Source organism: Malaclemys terrapin, chromosome 2 (genome assembly GCF_027887155.1).
Source record: "Malaclemys terrapin pileata isolate rMalTer1 chromosome 2, rMalTer1.hap1, whole genome shotgun sequence".
NCBI classification, from domain to species: Eukaryota; Metazoa; Chordata; order Testudines; family Emydidae; genus Malaclemys; species Malaclemys terrapin.
The window spans coordinates 83,606,372-83,624,170 of record NC_071506.1 but is presented as its reverse complement, the minus strand read 5'-3'; the positions used below and the strand labels follow the sequence as shown (position 1 = coordinate 83,624,170).

The 17,799-nt window shown below is 39.1% G+C and overlaps 1 protein-coding gene across 6 annotated transcripts in view; it reads left to right on the top strand.

Moving 5' to 3' along the window:
• METTL4 (methyltransferase 4, N6-adenosine) overlaps window positions 1-17,799 on the top strand; it is a 33,549-nt gene that overhangs the window by 15,278 nt on the left and 472 nt on the right. For 4 of the 6 annotated variants that reach the window (XM_054018057.1, XM_054018055.1, XM_054018058.1 and 1 more), the window contains exons 7-9: window positions 201-307; window positions 1,390-1,481; window positions 14,269-14,360. In XM_054018057.1, coding sequence (XP_053874032.1) covers window positions 201-307; window positions 1,390-1,481; window positions 14,269-14,360 — 291 coding nt within the window. Of the gene's footprint in view, window positions 1-200; window positions 308-1,389; window positions 1,482-14,268; window positions 14,686-15,183; window positions 15,348-17,799 lie in introns of those variants that run through there. The other 2 variants (XM_054018060.1, XM_054018059.1) reach the window with 2 other exon arrangements.

Here is a 17,799-nt window from a genome sequence, read left to right as displayed (position 1 = left end):
GGCCATGCAACACGGTGCTTTTCTGCATATTTCAGTAATTTCTCTGTCCCTTAGTGTTTTTTGTATTTAAAGGTCATTACTACTTCACTGGGATGCAGTAATTTTATATCTTCATTATGTATTGGGGGGGGAGATTAATACAAAAATGTAGCTGTTGTATACTAAGTCACATGCAAAATTTATTTATTTCTTTTTGTCAGATTACCAGATCTGGAGAATTTGTATTTCCATTAGATTCTTCCCACAAAAAACCCTATGAAGTTCTTGTGTTGGGGAGAGTTCAAGGAAGTATAAATTTGCCATTAAGGTAGGAGAGACTATTTTTAGTAAGTATTTTTCTAAGTGGTTGTTCTTTTTGCATGTGTCATTCTTATATAAGCTATATAATAAGCTTCCAGGGTTGTCGTGTGTCACTCTGGAGCCTAGAATCTCTGTTTAGTCAGTGTGAAGCGATGGAAACATACAGCTATAAGCATGTCTGAGAGCTCTTTTTTTGTTCAGAATATCACCAGGTTTAATCATCAGTAGGATTTGTGATGTGTTACAATCCAGTTTTTAAGTTCTTAGTCATTTTGACTTTACAAATTACACTTGTGGTACTGTACCTGTACGCTAAGGCGTGTATCTATGCCATGCCAGTCACTTTTTGCCCCTACCTGGTGCATACTGCACCTAAAACTGGCACAGCCGCCCTTGGGAGCATCATCCCAATGAAAGGGGAATTCTCCAGTGGCACAGAGCGACCAAAGCAACTCGTGTCTCTCCCAGCTGCCTGTGTATGGAGCATGGCTCTGGGAAAGGGGACATGGCTAGGGCTTCCCTTTGCTGGCACTTCCCAGCTGCAGTCCTACCTGCTTGGGGCTGTTGGCTGCCATTAGAAGTTAGAGCAGTCCTTTGTCTGTTCTCTCTCTTACTGGGGGACCAGTCCAATGAACAGGTGGCCCAGAATCAGGAGGGAAAAAAAGTGGGTGGGATTGTGCTGTGCATTCTTCACCATAGCAGAGGTCTGTGTGTATGTATTTATGTAGGCACATAATGTAGGGGTGTGGTTTGAGTTCTTTTGGTTAAAGTAGGTGATATTCTACTGTTGAAAAGTGACAGAACTATCGATTAGTTTGGATATTTTTCCCCTCTTGTTTCATCCCTTTATTACCTATATTTTCTCCAAAGCCTCCGAAATTTCATAAATTGCCCTTTATCTTTCAGGAAAACAAATACACTCAACATTTAGATATTTAGCTTCCCCAAGGCTTATGGTGAAGTCTGATAGTGAACGAGTACTCTGTATTTTTTATATCCCATTTGAAACAAAACCCCATGAAAACGCGTACCTGTATCACAGTATTGATTGAGAAATCTCATTTATTTTCTTCTGATTTTATACAACAGGAAATCAGATGTGGAAGTACTTCCAATTCCAGACCACAAATTAATTGTCAGCGTACCCTGCACTCTTCATTCACACAAACCTCCTCTTACTGGTATGTTCTTTGAACATCTCTCTACAATATAGTGTTTGTATTGACCAAGCTTTTTCAAACTTGAGTGTCTGAAGCTAGGGACCTAAATCCATATGTAGGTGCCAAATAAGTAGCCTGATTTTCAGAGATGCCAAGCAATTGCAGTCAATAGGAATGACAAGTGTTCAACATCTCTGAAAATCCTGCCACTTTTAGTTCCTTAAATATGGGTGTTAGGCACCAAAGTTTGGGCATCTCGTTAGAAATTTTTGGACAGAGGTCTTAAATAAAAAAAAAAAGTTGCATTTGCTTTATAGTTTATAACTACTTCAAAATTGCTCTGTTCCTGTATTCTGTGTAAAAGAGTGCCAGTTGACCTGAGTTCTTTCCTTTGTGTGGTGAGCAGCATTTCCCTGGCTGGGAATACATAAAATAGACTGTCTGTTGTTTACTTAATTAAAACCACCAGTCTCTTCTTTCTGGGACACCTAATTGTGGAAGAGATTTAATGTATAGAATATGCACATATAGCACAAAACCTTGGGTACATTTTATTTTTTTAAAACCACAAATTTAATAAAAATAACTTTTAACAAACTGACAATACACCTCTACCTCAATATAACGCTGTCCTCGGGAGGCAAAAAATCTTACCGCGTTATAGGTGAAACCGCATTATATCAAACTTGCTTTGATCCACCGGAGTGCACAGCCCCGCCCCCTGCCAGAGCACTGCTTTACCGCATTATATCCAAATTCCTGTTATCTCGGGTCGTGTTATATCGAGGTAGAGTTGTAATTGACAGCAAGTAGACCATACCCATGTTAATTACCAGTATCCATTATACATTACAGGAGTTGATCTCCAACCAATCAGTTAGACAAAAGGTGCCTCCCATCCAAGCCCTTGCTCATGCTAGGTCTGAAGAATCTCATCACCTTTGCACAGTGCCATGAGGGTCTGCAAACTGGGGCTCTGGCGGATCAATGATGAATTTTCAAATCAAGAGTGGATGTTTTTCAAAAAGATATGCTCTAGGAATTTATTTTTTGGAAGTTCTATGGCCTGTGTTATATAGGCGGTCAGACAGACTAAGTGTTGGAAGTATTATTTATGCAGGGTATTTCCATGACACTAATGTAACCATAAATTCATTTATTAAAACGAAAGGTCAAATGCTATTTATAATTGCTCTAAACATGCCTAAATAATAAGCAATTTAGTACATCCAAACAGTAACAAAACACTTCTAAGCATTTGATCAAGATACTTATAAATGGGCTAACCTCCAGGAGTGCTTAGACCGATATTGGTTGTCTTCAATTTGGTCAGGCAGGTATTAGCAGTGAACCCTTTAAGAGTTGACTTTATACTATTTTTAACAAACAAGCGATGTCATTGCCAATTATCAGACCTCAGTTAAGGCCAGATGAAGCAGTTTCTTATATAGCAAATTACTTACTGCACCTGGTATCCAATTAACTGTATTTTATTTCTGTTACTTCAGCCCATACTTTAAGATAACACTGATATTTTGAAGGGTCATTACAAGTTTAACACAACAACTCTTCTTTTGCATGAACTCATTCTTTTTGGTCACATGCTTTGGGTCCATTGCTCATGCTAATATCTCAATTTAATTCAAAACTGTAGTTCACCCAAATCTAATGTGGACCTATATTACTGCACTAGGTGATCACAGTGGCCCTTCTGGCCTTGGAATCTATGAACTTATAGATTAGATCATTGAAATATGCTATACTTGAAGACTCATCATGTTCCATCTGCTGCAGAAGGTGCCAGTAACCACAGGGAACCTGTTAGACTCCTTCTCTGGCCACTGCACTAAATCCATATTAGGTTTTGGGTGTAAATCCAGGTACTGATGGATTTTATAAAGCTCTAACTGGTTTGGGTCTTGGCTGTTGGAAAGACTGTGTCTCTCACCTTAAACCACCATAAATGAGATCAGTTTGAGTTAAATCACTGGATTTAAATGTGGTGAGAACTTGGTGACAGGGTGTGCAAAGTAAAAGTCTTTCAACTTTAATTTAGCCCACCCTTCTCTCAATACACACTTCTGACAAAATCCTAATTTGATTACTCTTCTATATAGGCAATTATACTGACCTCATGACTGTAGTATCTGAGCAGCTTCCAGTGGTCCATTAAATGACATGACTAACATTCATCATGTGTGGTTCATTCTTCAGGTCATCCTCTCCCGAGGGAGAAAATTGTGTGTGCAGTGTAGTGTTAGTTATGGTAGGGTTAAAAATCATATGCATACAATGCTATGTATTTCTGGTGTAGAAGGCAGGTTGAAGAAGTGTGCCTTGCACTTGGAGTGGAAGGTGGTGAGGTTGGAGGTGATTCTTGATTCCTGTGGGAATTTGTTCCACGTTCTTGGACCAGCCCCCAAGCAGCTCTGTCTCCTGCACTGACAAGATTTACTCTTATGGTAGAAAGTTGCATTGTGTCTGAGGAGCAGAGTTGTCCATGGCTAGAGTACTAGTCTCAACTCCTTTTGCAGTGTTTATTTTGGAGGGTTTTTTGTTGTTGTTAATAGTGTGTGTTAATATACATGTGTCTGGAGACAAGTAATTGGGCACAGTTTAGTAATCTGAAATATAAGCAAGCTTGAATCCATGACCATCCATCAGCAATGTCCTGCAATGAGCCTTATAGTCTAAGTCTTTCTGGTTGATTAACAGGGGTGCCTGGGCTGATCTACATGATTGCAAGGCTCATGGTCACTGAAGCAGCCAGGACTCAGACCTCTTAAGACTTTACTGGCCAAACTTGGAAAGACTTTACAGACAAACAGAAATGCAGTCAAGTTGAGTGTGTGTAATGTGATAACTTTTGAACGGTGCATCAGATCAATTCCAAAATTTCAGGGAATGATCTAGTTATCAGTGGACAGAACCCTATTGATTTGGGGGGAAATGGGGTACATCTGGAGTTGCTGTCATCCGTTCAGCGAAGCCACAGTTTCAGGTACCTCTGCACTTGTCTGTAGATCAAACAACTTGTTGATGGTACCCCTTAATGCCTTCCAGCATAACCCTTGCTCATCCTCCAAATAGAATTTAATGTGTTTGACACCTTGACTGATTTGTCTTCCAGACAGATAGAAGAGAAATCATTTCTCTTCCCGATGGGAGCTGTGGTGTAGATGCTCAGCCAGTAGGGGCAGCCAGAGGGAGAGGAGAGAGAAGAAGGCTTTATTCTTCCCTTCTAGTGTCCTGTCTCCACAACTTCTGCTCTGTGGTGGGGAGGGAGGCAAAAGTGTTCCCCTCCCTTCCAGTCCAGGGGGAATAAAGGTACTTTGAACAGACTCCAGAGGAGAGTGACAAAAATAGCAAGATGTATAGAAAAGCTGGCCAAAGACACAAGGTTAAAAAAAGTCTTCAAATATGTTAGTGGCTGATATAAAGAAGATGGTGATCAATTGTTCTCCATGTCCACTGAACGTTGGACAAGAAGTAATGGACTTAATCGGAAATAGAGGAGATTTAGGTTAGATTTTAGGAACTATTTTCTAAATCTAAGAGTAGTTAAACTCTGGAATAGGTTTCAAGGGAGGTTGTAGGTTCCCCGTCATTGGAGGTTAAGCACAGGATGGAAAAACACCTGTCAGGGATGGTCTAGATTTACTTGCTGCTGCCTCAGTGCAGGGGGCTGGACTTGGCCTCTCGAGGTCACTTCCAGCCTGACATTGTTATGATTCTATGAGTATGCTTTGAGGGAGGGGAGTGTCACAGCCTATGGCATAAGAGGAATGGGTGGGAACAGGACCCGTGGTGTGGGGGAAGAGAGGAATAGGAGAACAGAACCCCTGGCATGGTGCTGAGAAAGGGAGATCCTGCTTGTAGGGGTGGGAGATGGAGGGAAGATAGAGACAGTGCTGAAGGAGAAATGGGGGGCAGAGACCCTGGCATGGAGAAAGGGGAAAAGAGGGGTGCACAAAGCCCGTAGTATTGCAGGGGGAGAGTGGGCAATCTTGAAATGGGTAGATGCGGGAATCGGGGGAGCAGTCAGAACCCCTGAGGGAACAGAGGCAACCCCCCTCCACTACCAAACCCTCCAGAGGCTTCTCCCTACCCACCAGTTTCTTATTTGGATTGAACTTCAGCCAACTGTCTGGTTTCTGTGTCGGACGTTGGTTAGGCATCCAATTCCATCAAAAATGACTTAGGTCACTGGTGATATTGCATCTCAAAATGTCTGATTTCCCTTATTGCTGGGGTTCTCAAACTGGGGGTTGTGACCCCTCAGGGGGGTCGTGAAGTTATTACATGGGGGTTGTGAGCTCTCAGCCTCCACCTACAAACCCCGCTTCATCTCCAGCATTGATAATAGTGTTTAATATAAAATTTGTGTTTTTTAATTTATAAGGGGAGGGGGCCGCACTCAGAGGCTTGCTGTGTGAAAGGGCTCACCAGTACAAAAGTTGAGAACCACTGCATTAGTGCCTTATATAAACACTGTGCAGGATGGTGGCACTGCTATGTATAGATTGTTCAGGATTCCTGTACTTGAGTGATTTCTTCATACTGTATGTGTCTGATACAAATTATAGAAATGACACTGGTGAATTCCTGTATATGAATTCAAGTCTGAAACTGGCTTAAAAACAAAATATTATACTTTGGGGATTAGCAAAAGTATTTAAAGCCATGGATTTGGCAAAATTAATTATAGTCAAGTAAGTATGATTAGAATTCATCTTTCATTTGTGTGCTTCTTGCTTGTCACTCTCATATCTAGTACTAATGCCATTGTAGGCGAGTGGCAGGCACCTTGAGTTGGTAGACTTAATGTACCCCTCACTATGTGTGCACACATCATACATCATTTTGAAAGCTTATTATGTCTACTTTAAGATGAGAGATGATGCAGAGCTGTCAAGTGATGCCATTACCATAGACACAGGAATAAATAGTGATACTATCATCAAATTAAAATGACCATTTTGAAATATTTGCCTTTTTTTAGTGTAATTACTCTATGTATTATTTCAAGACACAAAATTGGATTTCTTTGTGACTTTAAAGCATCACAACAACAATCTAAAGGGTAAAACAAAATCTAATAATAAATTTGTACTGGTATCATTGAAATGCGACTAGTGACATTTCTAGTCAACATCATTATCATCATCTTCCTGACCTCTATTGAGAGTGTGTGGGTTACCACAGTCTTCCTTGCCTAGGCATGTATGCAGTTCTGTGAAGGAAAGATTGTTCTGACTATAGACACACTTAACTGTAGAGCAATGCCTACTGGTACAGGCACAAATAAGGTCTCGCAGAAGCTGAGATGCCATTAGTCCCGTGAAGAATACAGGAAGTAGATCATACACATTTTTCCATATATGCTACAATGGTGATCCAATATGTGGTTTACCTATATGCGAAGACATCCAAATCTTTGTTTGGCAAGATTCTCTTTTGACATGCTATTCAAAACGGTCCTCACATGGGGGAAATTTGACCAGTGACTTTTCCTTTTTGATAAATAGCTTGAGGTGCAAACAATTCAGGTCTCTGTGGGTTTCCTTTTCTTGCTCTGGTCATAGAGCACTGCCTTGCTGCAGAAATTGCAGCTTGTCTGTCAGACTCTCCCAATTTGGCAAGATCTCTGAAATGGTAAGCTCCCTTTGTTTTGACAACATTAAACACAGATTTTCCCCCCTCCAATACCATATAGGGATGAGACAGTTATATCTCTTAATGCATGTACAGCAGGAGGTATGTTGCGGAAGTCAGGAGTGAGTGTGCCACAAATTGTGTGCACAAGTATGAAGCAACGCTTGTTAGTTGTGCTTGTAGTGGTGCCTGTTTTAGGCCACATGTTATGTGCATATTCCATTTTTGGAAAGTAGTGAACAGCACAGTCCAAATCAGGTGTGTCAGATGATCTAATTGTTATAGTTCCTTTGAACCCAAGAAACCTGAAAGCCACTCTGGCACATACAGTGTGCAGAAGCATCTTTGTGTCCACTTCCTCTTGAGTACTGTTCAAGTTTTGGGGCTTGTCTTCACTTACCGGTGGATTGATGCTGCGGCTATCGATCCACCGGGGGTCAATTAGTGAAGACCCGCTAAATTGACTGTAGATTGCTCTCCTGTCAACTCTGGTACTCCACTGGAACGAGAAGAATAAGGGGAGTTGACGGGAGAGTGTCTCCCATCGACGTAGTGTAGTGTGGACCCCCCGGTAAGTAGATCTAAGCTACGTCTACTTGAGTTATGCTACGAACGTAACTCAAATTGCGTAGCTTAGATCCATTGGGCTTCTTCAACACATTTAGTGGTGATGGACTTCGTTACTTCACTATTGAAAAAACATCCAGCAAGAAGGAGTATTTGTGCTGGCATACTCCTACACTCTCAGGTGCATTTTGAACCGTATATTCACAAAGAAATTTTAAAAGCAATTGCTTCTTGGATGACCTGTTTAAAAACTCTTAACATGGAAGCACAGTGTGTCCACCAATCACCTGGTATTTCTTACATCTAACCTTAGATCCTGTCTGATGCTGTCTTTCTGCTTTTCTGTCAAAGACTTCAGTCAGGTCCTAAAAGCTAATTCTGTACCTGAAGTACTCAGCACCCAGTTCATCAAATGTGTGGAATTTGTGTCCAGCCATCATTTGTATGACAGCCATGGCATCTCTGCTATACACTGTGGTTTCTTTGTTGCATGCTCTTAGCTCATGGATTCTTTCAGCTTCAGCTGATGCCCTAATTCAGCTTTGTCTGTGCTTCTTACTGTTACATCAGCATGTAAGAGGGACATAGGCTCAGGTACCCATGGGAGACTAAGAATAGTTGGTATTGAAACATCATCTCTATATCTTGCTAAGCATTGGGCTCTGCAGAAAACAATTTCAAGACTGATAGCTGCTGTGATTGTCCCTCCCTTGCCAGACTTAAATTTGGTCTTTTTCCTCATGTCAGCAAATGTTTTGATGGTAGATTTCTTGACTGGGCTGAAGAAGCTACATGTCCCATGAAAATCAAGTGCACCTTTCACTGATCTTTCAATTTGTTTTTCACTAGCATCTGCTATTTTCAGTCGAGACCCTTGTATGTGCTCTTCATCTCCAGTGCAGAGGCAAGGACTTGTTTGTGGACTTTGTCTTCACTACTTCATTAGGCCACTGCTTTCTCTCATAGCTTTTGCATTTTCATAATATGAAGCTGTATATTATGATCTCTAACACTGACTTGTGCATGTGTCACTGAATTAAAAAGCTAGTTTCTAGAATATTTAAAAGGTTAGTACTGCATGCATTGGCAATTACAAATTAAAACCTTCTACCAGACAGACTAGAGCAGTAGTCCCCAACGTGGTGCCCATGGGCACTATGGCACCCACCAGGGCATTTATGTGCACCCGCCTAGTGCCCAACAGGGGAGAGAAGCCGTGGCCCCGTGCCTGATTGGGACAGAGAACTCAGGCTGCGGGCGCGGTGTTCTCGGTCTCTGCCAGGCGCAGGGCCACAGCTTAAGCCAGAGAGAAGTTGCGGCCCCGCGCCTGCCGAGGACAGAGAACTCCGGGGCTGCAGGCTGCGGGTGCTGGTGTTCTCGGTCCCCGGCAGGCACGGGGCCCGCCTAGTGCCCAGCAGGGGAGAGAAGCCGGGGCGCCGTGCCTGCTGGGGACAGAGTACTCCGGGACTGCGGGCGCCGGTGTTCTTTGTCCTCGCGGCTTCTCTCCGGCTTCTCTCTTCACTCTGGATTTATATATTATGTAATATTAAATGTGATGTTTTTCATATTATTTAATGTACAAATACAAAATAAGCCTTGAAAAATTGTTGGCGCTCGCCACACTCTTCTGAAAACATGAATGTGCTACTGGCCACAAAAAGGTTGGGGACCACTGGACTAGAGGCTACATTGTATGTACAAAAGCTTACAAATGGGGAAGTATTGTTAAAAATTCATGTACATTTATATCTGCTCACTATGTAGTACAAACTATAGGCAGACCACCTACTGCTGCTGGTGCACAATCTTCAGTGTGAGACTGATCTGTTCAGCAAATGTCAACTGAACATATAAAACTGTTATCACTCATGAGATACTTTGACAATTAATGTGATCTGAAAACATTTCACGTTAGTATATTGCAAAATGTTGCCATTTGCCATTTTTGCCATGTGCGAAATAACTTAATTTTTGCTGGAAAAAATATTTGCCCATGAAAAAACAATAAAAATACTTTAATACATTGATGTTTGGTAGTTTTGACCAAATAAACACCACATTAAGATGTTGACATTAACATGAACAGTAAAAACTATAGTCAGTCATGTTGTAGTGGTTCCAGAACTGCAAAAAAAAAAAACTCATTTTGGGTACCATTGTTTCACTGTGCTCTTCAGCCTTACCGCACCACTTGACAGTTCCACATCATATTCCTTTAAAGGTACATAAAATAAGCTTTCACATAATATCTGATGTAGATGTGTATAAGGTGAGTATATTACATGCCAAAAATTCTTTTGGAGAATGGCTGCACGCCTATTGTGCTTTATTCATTTTTATTGCTGGAAGAATAAATTTACCACTGAGAACAGATCATCTGGCCAGTGATTTACACTTTTTTTCTAACGTACATGTATATTTGCAATAAGTAAAGGTTACTCTTAGAACAGCAAAAATTAAAGAATAAAGGTGTTGCTTCTGTTTAAAGATATTGCAGATGTTCTTAGTACTGGAGTAGTATTACACAGGGTTATTTGGTTTTTTGTTTTTTAAGGCAGTATTCTAGATTTGCCAGTAGAGAGCAGCTGATCCACATTCCTAGATTATTTAGAACAATATGAACAGAAGCTGAAGTTTGGGGATGGGGGAGAAGGAAACTTGACTCACACACACACATTCTTTGTGTTTTGTTTAAGTAGCAACAAAGCCAAAAATATTAGTATTTATTGCTACTGTCTGGCACTTGATTTCTTGTTACTATTGTAAAGTTTTATGTTGGTACATACGTAGCCATTTAATGACTGATTATAACAATTTATTTCTCTGGGGGAAGAGGAAGATGCAAATTAAAGCAAGCCATCAAAAGGAGACATTCGGGTTCCTGCAGTGCATTTAACTATGAAATCATGACTGTAGGGGTTTCTGGTGATACATGTTCTGCATTTAGTGCTCACAGCTTTAATATGTCATTATAGATGTACTTAAACTGGTTTATGCAAATACTTTAAAATGAAATTTTATCACTTATGATTTTGTTTCAAATAACAGCAGGTTTTCCTTCTAGTTCAATTCATTGTTGCTGCTAGGATACATAAAGGGTGGCTCCCTTACATGGAGAACACTGAGCAATGTTGAATTTCAAATAATGTTTTGGGTTTTTTTGTGTTTTTGTACAGGTTCCTAGACTGGCTCTTGAGATTTCAGATTTCTTCCACAGTTTGTAAAGAAGTTATTGGCTATGAAGAGACAGCCAACTTAAAAATCCTGGGCTTTATTCTTGGGTCTTCCCCAGCCACTTTGCCCTGCTTTAGCAGAGCAAAGTATTGAAAGCCCAGAGAAAACCTGCTTCCTGTAGCAGTTCTTTGCCCCCTTGAGCCATGTTGTAGAGACATGCCTGAGAGGGAATTAAAGAAGTCCTTATGTCCCATGTGATACCCTGCTGTCCAATAGTCTGTGGGGCTGTTGGCAGCCAGGCATAAATTGGAACTCAGCCAACTGGAGGCTTAGACAAAGGCTAGGTGGCATAATGCCACCTTTGCCCAACCTCCAACACTCCCTCCCCACCCTTTCCTGGTCCTGTGCTAAGCACAAATTTAACTCTCTTAAAGAGTTTTGCTTAACGTCTAAAGATCACTCCCAAGAGTATATTAACATGTATTTGTGAAGGTAGGACTTATAGCTTAAAATAGAAAGTTAATGTTCAGGTAAACTGGTGGCATTAGCTTTTATACCAACAAAATACGGCCATATTATTGCCCTCTATATATGCTAATTTTCATTGCACTGAGGGTTATTGCCTGATGTGATTATGTAAATACCCAATCCAAGCTATGAAAAATTATATTGTGATAGCTTGAATTATTGTAAATATAATCTGGCTGCATCTGTGCACACAGTCATCATGTTCTGGAGTGGGATCTTTAGGGGCTGTAGGGGAAGGGAAAGTGGGAGACTCCTAGGAACCCCTGGTTAAATTCTGTCCCCAAAATTGATGGAAATGTTGGCATCGCACCTCTGGTTACAGCTAAGTAATCCCTATCAGAAGTAATTTCTCTCTTGTGCTGTGTCAGATAGTAGGTATTTTAAAATTCTTTTCAGAAGATGAAAGTTTTGGTGCTCGATAATTAGTAATACTAGTGCCGCTGGACTTCGTGTTGCAGCATCAATATACACTCGAGAGAGAAATTTTTTTAGGAACAAAATACAAGTACTCGAAAATATAAATTTAATAAAACCTTGTTGGCCAAAAGGTTTCTTATTTGGATTTTTTGGTTATAAAAAGTGGGTTTTATTTTTAAATGGGGAAAAGAAACTAAAGCTCTGATGTTTCAATAAGCTCTGCATATGCTGGTCCCTGTTGAAGTCAAAAGAGCAGAATTCTGTCCAGGGAAAATTTATTGAAAGCTTGGGGCTTTAGAGATTCACTCTTATATGGGCTTTCTTAGATGACCAGGGGGATAGATTTTTGGGAGACGTTTGTTAAAATACTGGCAGCAGATCAGTACACAAACAATCCTTAACTAAAGAGAGCATGGAAAAGAATGACAGTTTTATTTTTTCTTAAGGTGGTGGCTTTGCAAAATGATATTGGCACATTTTTTTGAGGAATACTATCTAGCTGTCTAATTAGAGGGAGGGAAATGCTTGTGAGCAGTGTAGCAGGCTTGCTGTCAGAATGCACATTTTGTTCTAAAGCTGCTAGACTCTTATGCAAATGTTAGATTGGATTAGGTTTTCTAGCCTGCTTATTAGAAGGAATAGATTTTCCCATATGAGATTATTAGTAATAGCAGTATTATGTGGCCAAAAAAAACCCCCCAGTGTGAATAAGTCACCTGTAGAATTTCTGTGGGTGTGTGTTTTTTTTTTTTTTTTTTTTTTTTTTAAGAGTTGGGGCTGGTCTACATGACCTGTGCTTGTACCAAAATATGAGAGGTATGGAAACTTTAAAGGGAAAAAAACTTAGATATTTTAAAAATATTAGAATGAGTTTAAAGTGGGTTGCAGCTTTCAGAGAAGGGAAAACGTTTGGGTAGAAAAAGCATGTGGTAAGATTGCCACACAGTAGATCTTTGGGAGCATATTCATCTTCCAACAGCAGGAGCATTTCATGATGTGCATTTGAACAGATGGGAAATCAGCAAGTGGCCACCTACCTGAAAGTGTAATTCTTTGATGGGCAACTCTGACCTGAAAATCAAACAATGGATTCTGGCCATAAATGTTTTCACCCTTGCTTTGATGTATGCTGATCAGATGTATTTCTACTTTCTGAAATGATAGTGAGAGGAGAGATCAGTTCAGGTAACAAAATGCCTGTTATAATAATGAATTATGATGGAATGAGGAATAATGAGGAATAGTTAAAATTCTGATTGAGTTCTGGAGGAAAGTTTAGAAAGGGGGAGTTTTTTCAATTTTCTAGTCAGTAACAGTCAGAAGTTAAAATTACATTGCTGGGGCATATTTTTGTTCTAGAGGTATTTTTCAGGCTTTTCCACTCCTACATACTATGTCACTTTTTAAACCGTTTTACTTAGTAAGCTTTTTTTTTGTACTTTAAACATTCTCCCTGAAACTTAACAATTAAGAATCCCTTTGACCCAGCAGCAAGCTATATTGATCTGTCTGACAAGTACCCCATTCAAAAATGTAAGAAAAATATTTGCAATAATGCCTTTCAGATAAAATCAATGAATCAAGATACCTTCCCTGCCCCTCCCATACCAAATATTCCTCATAATAAGTGAAATAATTGGTATTTTAACAGAAAATACCAATTTATTTAGATTTATTCATTAAAAAGAATACTAACTTGTAGAAGAAATGTGATTTATATTTGTAACACTAAAGGAAAGAACACTTTTATAGACTTTTCTCCTAATGCTTCCAGGATACAATGGCTCTAGTGTTATGAAGAAGTCGTCATCTCTGTATTAACTACCTACTAACTACTAGATGCTTGAACTGGTGTTTCTTTCACCTTTTTACAGGATGTCATCACTAATTCATGAGATGATTTAGTTGGGAATTGGTCCTGGTTTGAGCAGGGGGTTGGACTAGATGGCCTCCTCAGGTCCCTTCCAACCCTGATATTCTATGATTCTAATTGCTCTATCCTTTTTGTGGGTTGTGAAGGGTGGGGAGCACTGCAGTCCTAATAAATAATCAGAAGCAATTGCTCTTTCAGAAGGAAAACTACTTTTTTGAATGTCCATGTATTAAAAAAGATAGTCAAGTCAGTACTCAGGAGATGTTATGATGACAATATTGAAAAATTGAAAAGTCACCTACGTAGGCACTGAAATCCTGATTCCCTGACTCCAAATGAAAACCGATAAATCAGGGCTATTGAAGGCTTTGACAGTATTGTTCAAAATCTCAAGGGCACTTATTTCAAATGACTTTCTGACTATAAATAGTCAAGCTGGTTGATGAAATCCTTGAAATTAATTTGCTGTCTTTTTTTTTTTTAATGAAACATTCCTTTTTTCATCTCCCAACAGCTCAGAGGAAATTGATTTTTTTTTTTTAAACACTCCGTTTTCATCATCATCTTTGTTTCTTTTTTTTTCCTTTTGCACAGAGATTCTGACAAAATATATCAAACCTGATGCAGAATGTTTGGAGTTGTTTGCTCGCTGCCTGCAGCCTGGTTGGACCAGTTGGGGAAATGAGGTTCTTAAATTCCAACACATTGATTATTTCATTGCTCTGTACAACGAAAATGAAGTAGGATCTTTTAGCTTAATTTGAAAACTTGCCCACTCCCCATAATTCTAGAACACTCAGAAGGCAATGTAAATGAAACAGACACTTAAATTGAAATCCTTGTAGTGATTAGCCTTCTGATTAGATTATGGTGGTGTCTTCAGTTTCACAAGGTGTTCCTGTATTTTGATTCCCCTTGAGAAGTAGGGCAGATCACTTGAAGTACATGCTTCTGAATCGGATTGATTTTTCTGAAAGAAAATACTACTTTGGGTTGGTGACAAATCAGAAAACAAGTATAAATACAACATATCGTACCACATAGTCATGTGTCTTTCTATCCCCTGAGATAAAGGGAGCAATGTCCACATTAATAGGTATGTGGACTGTTGACTGGTACATATTCTATGTACATATTCTATATTTCTAAAAATTACACTTTTAAAATAGTCAACAATTCCATCTTTTTTTAATGCTGTTAGTACTTTGAGTATAGTCTCAACATCTTACAAATTCTGCATATTAAGGCATATGTGTATGGTAAAAGTTTAGCAGAATATAAATATTTTATAAACCTTGTTTCCTCATTCTTGAAAACATTTTAAAAACTAAGCTATGCTTCATGTTTCAATTTATACCTAACTTACTTTTTTAGCTCCTCTTTCTTGTAATGTTCTTGAAAAATATTTATTATAAGTTTCATATCTGTTCTTTTGAACTGATAACTGTTTCAGCAATAATTAAATTATTTTTAGAATGATATACTGCATATGTCCTTTGCTTCCCTTAGGTTTTACTATGAAAAAGATAACTGTTTTTAATGAAACATTGCTGTTTGTATGCAACATTGGAGGCAAAGTGATCCTCGGAAGATAAATTGCCATTATTGATAACAAGGAGCAAAATAAATCATACACCTCAAATTAAATAAACTTTTGATTGTTTTTAACCAAAGCCTGATGTTCACAAGTTGTCTCTTTTGTAACTTGAACACAATGATTTTTAAATTCAATTTGTTTTGTCAGTGTATTATTCACAGGTTTTTAATTTCTCTGTTATAGTTTATATTGTGGTTCAATTTCAATTTTTTTTTCTTTATTTGGGCAGTAGACTTAGCAAAGCTGAAATAATGGTTGTTTTTACACTAGATACAGTTAAAACAAAAAATGTACGCAAATATTTCAACAATGAAGTGCAAGCTGTTATAATCCTACCAGTAGGCAAAAACCTTCTATTGGCTATAGTACTAAATAATAGTTATGGGTTTCTAATTGTCCAAAGTGTAAGGGGGAAAAAGCTAAGTATGTACAATATATATAATTGGCATTTAATATGTCTATGTGTATATATTACATTTTCCCTGGGTTTGTTTAGGCTTCCCTTAGGAAGCTAAATTCTTAGTTAAAAAAACATTGTTCTGTGTTAATCATTAAGGGCAAAATGTTTATGCAAAACTTTTATTGATATCATGGGAGCTTTGCTTACAGAGTAAGTGGAGAATATGGTTTTAAGATAGTTGAATGTCAAGGGTTACAAGAGGAAATAAATGCTATATAAAACTCAGAATGTCTAGAGCAGCTCCCAAACTGAGAATCTCATGAGACTTTTTTTTATAAACATGTAATTAAATAAGCTCCATGGTACCAGGGCTGTGAGACTTCTTGTGCAGTTCTAAAAAGCCTCCTCTACAAGCACCAGCAAGGGGGTGTGGTGCCATGGAGTTAATGGTGAGAAGGGTGTGTTGGGGGAAGGGCTACAGCACCTAGCATTTTGGGTATTTGAGATGCTGCTACTACCCATAGGCAGCTGGCAACAGGCTGCTATAACTGAGGCTGCCTTCCAGGGCTGTGTGGACTTATTCTGGGTGCCATAGCAGTCCAGAATACGGAGAAGTCAAAAGGTATCATAAAGCCACCATAGGCCCCACAGAGGTTGTTTTGTGCTGCACCTCTTGTAGGCACAGAACATATTTTCACCCCTAGAGATTACAGTCTGAGGGCCTAATCCTCCTATTGCCTCCAGGCAGGCAGAGCTCTGGACCAGCGGGAACCCGCACTGAAATCTGTGGAGTCCAGATGGGTGCCACAGTCCACCTGCACAGAGCTGGCACCTTCATTTTTAAAATGTCAACTAGTTTTTGATGTCTCTCAATTTCAGGGTTCCATCTAAAGAGAGTTGGGACCTGATCTTTAGAAGATGAGGACCCAGAGTTCCAGTTGAACTCAGCAGATGCACCATGAGCTCATCTTCAAAAATCAGATCTGCCAAAAGTTGAAAGATTAGGCTTAAGTGATTTATCCATGATCAGGTCTTATGTGGCGGAGTCAAAAATTTATTTAAAAAAACCACTACATTCCTAGTCCTTATGGGTGTGGAGAAATACTTCCAAACATGAACCAGTGTAAACAGATGTATTGTCTTCTGAGTCTGCAGCCAATCTAAAACAATGGCATTAACAAGGCATGAGTTGCCCTCATTTTCTCAGTGAACAGTTAACTCTGAAACCTAACGACACTGATATTGTCAGTGATTATTTCAGCAGAAATAGCCAGCTATTATGTTTGTCCCATAATCCCAAACTGCTTCCCACACTTTCCTGGCTGCAAAAAGTTTCAATCTGTCTCTTAGCAGCTGCCAAATCTTTCTATAATGCCAGTTGTGTTGTCCATACAAATATCTGATGCACATTGAAAATTCAGAGCAGAGTAAAATCAAATGAATTTAAGTGGACCTCTGTCAACTTGAAATCTAGTTACTCTTTTTTTTAAAAAAGCAATTACAGGTACTATTATGTATTGTGATGATAGCGAAAGGAACCCCGGCCTATTGTGCCAGGCCCTATACAAACATGGAATAAAAAGACAATCCCTGGCCCAAAGAGCTTGCAACCTAGGCATAAAATGACAGAACAGTTGGAAATACATAAAGGAGCACAAGATATGAATTTAATTCAATTCGGTGTGATACACAGCAGCTGCCTATGTATTGTGTGCCCCTTAGTTTTCCTGACAAATGTTGTTTTGTCATCATTTTCCTATTTTTAAAAGGTTTTCCTCTTTCTTGTTGTTTGCATGGGTCTCAACACAGCAACAAGGAATGCTGACTTTATGCAGAGTGCTGTCTAATGAACAAAACATACACTGAAGAATATTTTTCTTTCTAATTTTCACTTGTGGCAATATTAGGCCTTTAGAAGTACAGTAGGCCATTTTCAGACAAGTGAGATTTTTAAATTGGCATATCCTTTTATTATCAAAATATGAAGGTTTATTGGAGGAAGAATTGCAGAAGCTCAGTGCTTAGGATCCTTTGAGAATTATACAATTACATAAAAATCTTAGCTCATAAAGGGAATATTAAGTCATTTAAAGCTATCTTCATATTTAGAATTAATGAGTTAAACATT